Source organism: Populus nigra, chromosome 9 (genome assembly GCF_951802175.1).
Source record: "Populus nigra chromosome 9, ddPopNigr1.1, whole genome shotgun sequence".
NCBI lineage: Eukaryota > Viridiplantae > Streptophyta > Magnoliopsida > Malpighiales > Salicaceae > Populus > Populus nigra.
Genome location: NC_084860.1, coordinates 1,979,537 through 1,989,857, shown reverse-complemented (window position 1 = coordinate 1,989,857; position 10,321 = coordinate 1,979,537). Strand labels below are relative to the sequence as shown.

General features: G+C 29.9%; 2 protein-coding genes across 2 annotated transcripts; both read right to left on the bottom strand.

The window, feature by feature from the left end:
• Nucleotides 1-2,143: 2,143 nt before the first annotated feature.
• On the bottom strand, nt 2,144-2,973 carry LOC133703185 (protein NDR1-like). Its single transcript, XM_062127640.1, has one exon. The coding sequence runs from the start codon at nt 2,901-2,903 to the stop codon at nt 2,232-2,234; it is 672 nt and encodes a 223-aa protein (XP_061983624.1). The 5' UTR covers nt 2,904-2,973; the 3' UTR covers nt 2,144-2,231.
• Nucleotides 2,974-8,413: 5,440 nt separating this feature from the next.
• LOC133703819 (peroxidase 27-like) lies at nt 8,414-9,962 on the bottom strand. The gene is made up of 4 exons (XM_062128510.1): nt 9,666-9,962; nt 9,370-9,555; nt 9,109-9,274; nt 8,414-9,014 (listed from the first exon to the last, which is right to left on the bottom strand). The coding sequence occupies exons 1-4, from the start codon at nt 9,885-9,887 to the stop codon at nt 8,605-8,607; spliced, it is 984 nt and encodes a 327-aa protein (XP_061984494.1). The 5' UTR covers nt 9,888-9,962; the 3' UTR covers nt 8,414-8,604.
• Nucleotides 9,963-10,321: the final 359 nt, after the last annotated feature.

Sequence of the window (10,321 nt, the reverse complement as noted above, 5' to 3'; positions counted from 1 at the left end):
CTCTCTCTTTGCTCACTTTTAAATTTTGGAAATTACAAACTTTAATTATTAGAAAATTCATAAATACAAACAGAAATATTGTCGGAATGTTTCCGTCAATAAATTGTGGAGGAATTTTACCAACATAATTATTCTCTCGGTATATACTGAGAGAATTACAGAGATAAAAAAAAATTAAAACAAAGCTAAAAAGTAAGATGACATGTCATTTATACCGACATATTTAATTTCGTTCGTAAAATCATTGGTAAATTATGCACATATCCCTGATACTGTTCACCATGCCAATTATCAACAGAAAATTTTGTTGGTATTTTTCAGAGAATTCTGGAACTGTTCACTTTTCAATTGCATTGTTAATTACTGTTCTTTACAGATAAAATCACCGACAGATTAAAAAGTCATCAGTGCTATTTGACAAGTTTTTGAAATTTTTTTATTAAATTGAATATTTAAATTAAATATTACAGACAAAATCACTTATGTATTGAAAAGTTATCGGTGATATTTTAATGATTTTTTAAAAAATTTTATTAAATTGAAAATTCAAATTAAATATTATAGATGAAATCACTGATGAAATTGTTAAAAATATTAATATTTAATTATTCATCGATAAAATATCTTAATAAAAAAAAGAATCTCTTATTTCACAACAAACAAGACTCTTTTTTCCTCCTCTTCTTCTTCTTATGTAAAAAACATCAACACCCCTTTCTTTCTCTTTTCTTCTCTCCTCAACTCTTTCTCTTCTCCTCCACGCTCAAGTATGTCTTCTCCTCTTTTCTTCTTTTATTTTCTCGGCTTTTTTTAATTAACATATTTTATGAAAAAAAATTTATCTTCTTAGCTTCACTCGTAACTACATTAAGATAAGATTTTTTTTTCTTTTTTTTGTGTTTTTTGTCATTATATTTGTTTTTTTTTATATTTTTATGTTCTTAATAATTGTATAAATGTTCTTGTATGATTTTTTTTTCAAGTGAGATCAATTTTTAGTTGATTTATTTATAGGATTTTAAGTAGATTTTAATTATTTAATTATATTTCTAGTTTTGTTATACAGATTTTTAAAAAATATTTTAAATAATCACCAACAAAATTGCATACGGTATTTTTGTCGGTTAATACCGACGAAATAAAGCGGGTAAAAGTTTTTTTAGCGTGATTTTCTTGTTAGTAAATCCGTCAATAATAATATATTTTTTAATAATGACGGACTTACTGATAAATAACAAAATTACCGATAAAAGATTTACTAACGGAGCATTTCCATCTACAATCTTGTAGGTAAATTAATTACCAATGGAATGATAGTATAAATACCAATAAAACAATTATGTCGATAAATATAAAAATTATATAGTGAACTTTAAAAAGTGTTAATAACCAACTAAAAAAATATGAAAAAAGATGAGTATGGAAAAAAACCACATTTGAAAAAAAAGGGTCTTGTCCGGGTTCAGCTCGGTCGCCCGGGTCAAGGGTCAACTAGGTTTTTTCGGGTTGCGCCGGCTGGTCTTTTAACAAACTCGGACCGGTCCAGTCATCGGGTCGACCGGGTTCCAAGTCGACCCGCCAGGCCGATCCAGGTTTGATAATAGTGGCTATGACTAGTTGATGTTCAGAAGGCCTTTAAATTAGGCCTAGAATATATTTTTGTTGTTTTAATTATTTTTCTAGTTAGTTTTGAATTTTAATTATATTTCCTACTTAGGTTTGGATTCTTTTAGTTTTGTTAAATAGATGATGTGTTATTTTTCTAATGAAGAATATAATTGCTGTATTAGTTTTATCATTAGATTATTGAATTACCATTTTTTTTCAGAAAATATCATAATTTCTTCCCCTTATTTCTTAATTTGTAGTTTAAGGCTATAATCTTAGGGTTTAATAACCCAAGCTTTTTCTTAATCCATAATTATAACTTGCATCAAGTTTATCTTTATAGTCTTATTTTACTATGACATGATTATTGTGATCAGAAACTGAAAAAAAATAAAATGATGACAATAAAAAAATTACTTGAATAATTTATTTATGACCCATTATTATTGATTAGAGAGCTGGTTAAAAATCTTGATTAATAAATTAATTATTATATTAGAAAAAACGTTTTGGATGCAAATTATTATGCTCATAATTTGGCAAATTAATCAATATCCGATCCATGTCAAATGAATTCACATTAAAAAGACAGAAAATTACATAATTTACGTAACTTTCACAAATCAAGTGAAATATACAAGGCATCTCTTATTTTTAGAAGTTGCCAAGATGGACCCATCTCGGCCAACAGCAACATCACAATTGGCATGCATCCGATGGCGCTTACTATCCCACGTGGACAGCTTAAATCGAATCATGGCCGTTACATCTAATCGAAAAACAACCGCTCCACGCGCACGATCTTTCCTAAATACCCTCCAACGGTCACTATTCACATCCAGGGTGGCCCCTTTCAACACCTTGGACAAAATAGTTGTGTTTTTGGGCTCTTGGTAAAATGAGTCCACTAAGGGTGTAGACCCAATTGCTCGATCTCTATAGTAAACAAAGGCTTCCACCGAATCATAATAATACCCAACTGCTCGGTTTGCGTTCCGGGCTGTGACATTGAAACTTATCTCAGCATTTTCGAACCCATCAGGTTGATCCAAACCCGGAATAAAAAAATTCGAGATAAGGATCCGAGGACGATGTGGGCGTAAACTGAGCCATGTTATGAATACAGCAATACCACCAACGAATAGAAGGGTTAAAAATATGCCACATATAATCTTGGAGATCCGAGTAGTAAGGCTGTCGCGGACTCGATTAACATAGTAGCTGGCGGAATGGTGGCGTTTGATGGGTTTGGGTTCCCGTTGATGGTGAGTGGGTAACTGTTGGGAGGTGGACATATTCACTTGGCAAGAAAACGAAGGGGGTTTCGAAAGAATTTTGATGGATGGAAGTGTTTTGAGGAGTTGGGTTTTGTAGCTTAGCTAGGAATGTTGAAATGGAAGTTAAGGAATGCAAGTATTTGTCTTCGGGAAGGAAAGAATATATTCTTGTCATTGTTTGTTCCATTGGTTTTCGTTTTCTATGTTAATATTACATGTAATTGTAAAGTGTTAGTGCACTTTATTACTTGATTGTGTCATGTTAGTGCCTTAAAAGTTTGCTTTGCTAGGTGATAATTAATTTCGTGATGGATAAAAGTGAAATGGTAAAAATCTAAGAAGACTCCGAGATTACCAAGTATAAAACCAAAGAATCCCTTGGTTCAATATAAAAAAAAAAAAGACAAGAAAGTAGTCGATATGTATGCATTTGGGATAAGTAATCATGTGGTTCAAGCAGATTTATTTGAGAGTCCAAAGAGAGTACAAAATGTTGTGGCATAAACTAGTCTTTGGTTTTGTACAAGAACAAGGTATAAAGGTTCCTCTCCAGGTCTTTAAGGCACATGGTATATGAAAAGGATAACTACAAAGGATACCTACATATAGTATAAAGGTTCCCCTCCAGGTCATGCCAGGCATGTAGTGTATATGAAAAGGATAATTACATACGCAGTCCTCTCCAACTTTTTCTAGTTGAATTGCTTCCATTGAGGTATCTCACTTTAAAAATTTCTAACAAAATAGCATACATTATTTGGCAGATGCTCTTTTTATGGTATTTTGACATTAGCTACATTGTAATATTAAATTATTTTAAGAAAAAAAATAAAGTTTAGTTTTCTTACAAGCATAAGAAAAAAACTGCAATTTTAAGGTATTAATATATAGAAAATTAAAGTAGGAATATTACTAAAATGAATTAGAAATAGGTACTTGTACTAAAACTATAGAGGAATGAAAATGAAAGAGAATAACTTGAACTTGGATGGGTGATTTCTAAATGGGATATAATTTATTTTTTTTGTTCATATTTTCAATTTAACTTGCATGCCGAATTAATGGAACTTCGGATCAACTTGTATATCAAAGGAAACGAAAATGTCTTTTCGAAGTGAAAAAAAAGGGTAAAAATGTTTAGCACAATGAGCTTTGCGCCCCTCCATATTCCTATGAAAAGTGAAACGGTTCAATTTTAACCTCTCCAAGTGAAATCATAAACCTTGAGTCATAATGGCCGCCAGATGGCCATATAGCCCAATGAGTACTTGTATAATGATCGATCTTGTTTTGGGATATGTGATTTGAACCTAACATCTCCCAGTATAAATCTTAAATGTTAATTATTTAACCATCGTGAATCGTGATGTCCTAGATTGTTGCTTTTCTAGTGTGTATATTATTATTAAATAATCTTGCGAATGTTTTTATAAGAATAGTAAAACATTTCTTTTAAGAATTAATGGTGTAAATGTGGAATTTTACAAAGGAAAAAAGAAGAAGAAATGTTTATTCTACTTTATCCTTCCAACTCAAAATCACAACCTATTCTATATATAATTGAGTATTTCAAAATTATTAAACTCAATTTGACTTGGCCAAAGATTTAAATCATAGGTTAGACATATTTGTCGCAAGTGGATATTGAGGCGAAATAAGCATGAGACAAGTAAGAATATAAAAAATAAGTTATCATATAGTTTTATGGTAACTAGAAATTAACCTTAAGTGGTTTTTTAGAGATTCTTGGTAAAGGACTAGTTAAAAGATATATATCACCCTATACTACCTAGCTAAAATAAATTGTATTATTGTTTATTTTAAATGATAAAATATGTTTAGTATACCTTTATACTAAGGTTTGTCTAAATTAGTGTATGTGTATTCTTTATTATGAAATAAAAAATTACATATTAATTGCTACTATTACCCTTTAAATAATTTTTAGAATAAAGTTCAATACTAGTTAATTTATCTTATATTTCTTTTACATATAAATACAATTAACATGTCACAAAAATATTTTTTCACGCAGATATTTATGATAAAGTCATATATTAAAAAATCTTATTATCCTTTCAATTAACTTTTTAAAATAATGCCAAATGTTAGTTTATTTATTCTTAGTAGATCATAAATAATAAGATCCTTAACCAAAACTTCAATAATAATTTATTTGAAAGATAAACAAAAAATATTTTTTACCAAGTAATTTTATTATCCTTTTAGTCAACTTATAAAACCATTGATTAACTATTTACCATATATTAATCTATGAATAATAAAACCATAAGTAAAATATTTTTTCTCAAGGTAATTTGGTTGACTTGTAAGGATAAAATCTACTCAAAGTTTATTTATCTCATGTCAACCATAAAAAAACAATTATGATTTAAAAAAATATTATTATCATTCCTTGTTTTTTTTTTGAAAAGTTATTGTAGAAAGACTAAGAAAATAGTGTTTTATTGTAGCAATTACAACATTATTCTATTTTTTTATTAAGTTAAAAATTAGTTTGAGATCTTATATATTTTTATTAACGCATATAATCTTTACTATATTTTATTATATGTATGTATTATACTTTTTACTCGATGTAAAAAAATATTAATAACACTTACATATTAATTCTTTTGCGTTAGAAAAAAATTATTCGACCTGCAGCGAGATAAGTTGAATAAAGGCATTAATACCTTATTTTTTTATATTTATCGACACAAATGGTTCTCAATATATTTAATTAAATGTATGTATAGGCTTTCTCATTTATAATTAGAATTAAAAAAAATACATTTAAAAAGCTTTCATATTTATTTTTTTTTGTCAAAAAACAGGTCAAGTAACTAGTTAAGAGCTGTTTGGGAATTCAGTTCAAATCACGTTCCTCTAAAATTAATTTTTTTTTATATTTTTAAATTATTTGATATATTGATATTAAAAATAATTTTTTTAAAATATTTTAATTGCCTTATATTTTCAAACACAAATAAATATAGGACTCATCCATGCGGTTCATTTTTTCCTTTTGATTATTTTATTCAGGAGTGTGGAGTTCTTAGTCGGTGCATAATCAGCAAATTAACAAAATAGCTAACTTCTCTCATTTAGGCATTCTCTTTTTTTATTGTCCATTGACTTAATTTATAATTATTACCTGCCCCGGTATCGTCGCCATGTTTCACACGCTCTTCCTTAAGAAAACCTAGGGCTGGACTAGCACAAGCCTATTAAATATTTGATTAAGAACATGCAAAGCCACATCATATATGTTTTGCTGTTGAATCTGGACCGGTGGACAAGGATATCATACCAAATCATTGCATTAATTATTGATCGAAATTACCCTTGGTTCAGATAATGCACTCCATGGTGCTAAGAACATGCAGCAAACTTTATTTTATTAAATTGGGTATTTTTCATGTTAGATTGTACATGCTAGGATTACATCATTTAGATTTTAGATTTTAAACAATTCCCTCCAAATAGTGTTTCTCAGAGAAATTTAATTTCCCTTAACTTCTATTAGAATCGGATTGAAGATGATAAGAACAAACTTCTTTATATTCCAACAATGAAAAGCTATTTTTTTAATCTATGCCTTGTTATTTATTTTAATATTTCAAGTGACATAAATTGGACCCCGGAGATTAGTTACACAGTACAAAAAGCTATATGTGATGTTGAATGACTGGGATTTGATGCTAATGGGACAGCTACTGTAGATTCAGAGATCCAAATTAGAATATCAAAACATGTTTCAGTGGTTAGGTTGGAGATAAATGAATTGGATCAAGGCTTCAGAGATGTTGACAGCCTAACTAGTCAAGGTAGGGATCGAGCTTATGGTTTTAAATTTTCATGAACCAAATAGGCATTGTCCCATCTGAATTTGAATCTTAACTATTGCCCATTGCCCATTGCCCACTGCCCGGTACTGCCAAGGTGAAAACATGTAAGTGAGGGTCACTTGTAACCAGGCATAGTTTGTCACAACATTTGACTATGTCATGCAAACTTGCCCAATGTACCCATAGTTCGCCCATTGATTGCTATTTATAAAATTAATACATATAGATTAAAATTGATTGATTAGTTGATGTACATAGTGGATTATAATATTATTACTTGTTATATTAAAATACAAAAACAAAAATGATATAATCGTTTAATTTAATAAACTAAGTCATCGAGAGCTCTTTTATGTCATGTTAGTTTTGAAATCTAATTTGTAAAAAATATATATAAAAAATATATACTCTAATTATTCTATAATTCAATTATTTTTATACTTATCACAAATTTACATTACAAACTTTGTTGCACATGTAACAATTTAGGATCAATCATGTAGTTTAGTCTATTTTACGTTAAAATATAAACTATTATACGCGGAACAAAATTTAGGATATAAATTATAATTTTTAAAAATATATAAAAATAAATATAAAGTTAATTAACTTATAGGATGGCTAGGATAATTTTCCCAAATTAAATCCCATAATAATATTGCTTACAAAAAATTAATACTAAAGATAACATATAACGTCATTGTTGTAAAGAGTGTAATACTCCATATTAGATGTACAGTCAACTTGTTTTGCAAGTCCATTTTGTGTTCCAAAGAGGATAAAAACAATTGTTATCACCCGTAGAAATTGGTAGCCCATAATTAATTTTTCGTTTCCTGTTCTCACACATGGAATTCACTTAAGAAGGTGAGTTCTAAACTAATTTAAGTATAACATGTTAATAATATAAATTATATTTTAATATTTTATTTAATAATTACTGAATTAAGATAATTTTTTGATATGATATCAGAGTTTTAATGATTAAATGATCATGCATTCGAATTTCACCATCCTCATTTATTTGATAAAAATTAAGTATTTTAATGATTAAATTATCACGAATTTGAATCTCACCATCCTCATTTATTTGATAAAAATTAAGTATAAGGTAATGTGGGTTTGTGCAAGTCATCTCATCTAATAAATAATATAAATGTACCTTACCTAATATTTTAAGCTATTAGGTCAAGAAGTTCTTTGACATGGTATCATAGTCTTGATGACCAAGCGATCACAAGTTTGAATTTCACCACCTCTATTTATTTGATAAAAATTAAGCATAAAGTAATATGAGTATATACAAATTTCAAGTTCAAAGAGCCTTCATTTAAGGAGGTGTGTTAGAGAATAATACAAATCATATCTTGAAACTTCACTTAACAATTTAAACTATTAGACATGAGTTTAAATCTCACCATCTCTATTTATTTGAAAAAATTAAATATAAAATAACATAGGTCTGTGTAAATTTCAAATTTAAAAGACTTTTATTTAAGGGGAGTATTAAAAAATAATATAAATTATATTTTAAGACCTTACCTTATCTTACCTATAGTTTAAGTTATTGAATTAAAATAATTTTTTGATATAACTTTGCTTGAATTGCCAAGCCATTATTCAGATTTAACCCATGCAGAAAGGTAAACAAAAAGAAAAATATGAAAAACACCAAAGTTACTATTCAGTGATATTGGAACCGCTTTTTATTATTGATGGAGTAATGTAATGGATTTCCACACTTCAAACAATTAAGCAAATCTTCAAGGAAAAAAGAAAAGAATTCTTAAAAAGGTACGTGCAAGCCATACAAATCTTTCCATGCAAAAAAAAATAAAATTTTATTCCATAATGACACTAAACTTTAACTAGTTAACCTTGCTGCAAACTTTCCTGATTTCACCAGCTTTACCGGTTAGAACTTCAACCCTGCCCATATTTATCATGGAAACACCAAAGTCTTTGAAGAAAGTAGATCTATGGGTCGAAGCAGATTGAAGTTTAACATAAGCTTTTGTCTCACTGTTGTCAAGGAGAGCTGCATCAGACTGGAAAAGTCCTCTTCTTTTAGCTACGAGTGTATAATAGCTGTTATCGAATGTCCTCACACTTCCAGGATCCATCTCTACTAGCGTAGTTTGATCTCCTACCTTGCATTTATTCTTCAGTTTTTCTATGTATTCTGAGTCCAATGTGGGATCGGTGCCATCCTTTCCGGTGGAGTTGTAAAGCCGAGAGCTGAATGAAGAGCAATGAGAAGTGCCAATGGTGTGCCCACCTTTGTGCCAGAACAGAATAATTAGGATTTACTTCAGTACAATTTCTTTTTACAAGACTCTCTACAAAGAACCTGAAGTGAAATGCTTAAGTACCTGAAAGCACTACAAGGTCCTTCACGCTTAGACCCTTCGAACGAAACATTGATATCAATTGAGAAATGTTTGCAAAAAATGGTGGCAGGTTTGTCAAGGGCTCTGAAAAATTGGACACCCTTCCATCCCTTCTTCCAGTTTCAACCTCCCAGAAAGGTCCCATAGTCTGATAGGATAAATTATTATTAATTAAAACCATCCTGCTCCTTAAGATTTTTCTTACAAAAGAAATATATAATTAACTTGAAAGAAATTTCTTACCGCAACCGTGACATCCCTAGCCACAATGGCCAAGATGTCCGCACAGGAAACTACTCCAGGACACTCCTTTTCTAATGCAGTCTTGACTCTGTCAATAACTTGATATCCTCTAAGGCTTAAATTCGGAGGTGAATCTTTTTCAGCTTGGCCAGTACTAGAGTTCAAAAGCACTGAGCCTTCACAACCCTGTAGAGTCATCATAAGCATTGTACATGAATTCAAGCGAAAAAAAAAAAAGAGCTTAAAACTGTTTCAGGATTTTCAAATTATCAGAGATTGATTAAAGGCTCACATACCCTAACAAAGCAGTCATGAAAGTGCATCCTCAACAAAGGACCACTAAGGCTAGGAGCTACTTTCATCACTTGATCCATAACCTCTTTCACAATAGCCTCAGCTTTTGGACATGTATCCTTGTAAAACCCTACCTTCAATTGCGCATTTGCTGAGTTAAAGACAAATACCAAGAAAATGATTTGAAGAAAGATTAGACATGGGGAAAGCTTTGAACTAGCCATGTCAAGGTGACAATGTCAATGTTTTGAACCTTGATTTCTTAGTGAGAACTCAATGAAACATGCCAACTCTTTTATACTAGCCTCGACATACTGTTTATATCATGGGAAAAGCTGTCATTACAAGATGTTTGATCTGCTATTCCCTTGAGAAATTTAATTAATAATATGGTTTGCTTTTGTTATTTAAATTATGTGGTGTTGCATATTCATATCCTAATTTTCTGTTGACTTAATTATTATAAGATTATGATGGCTCCATTTTCATAAATAATATAAAGATGTAGCTGCAGGAAATGATCTGTGACAGCACAGTAGAGCAGGAATGCTTCATGTGATTGCTCATTGGATCCATATTATAAAACAAAGTAACTAAGCTACACACAATCAAAGTTGAGCAATTCAAGGGGATGAAGGAATAGTTGACCGTAAGGCAG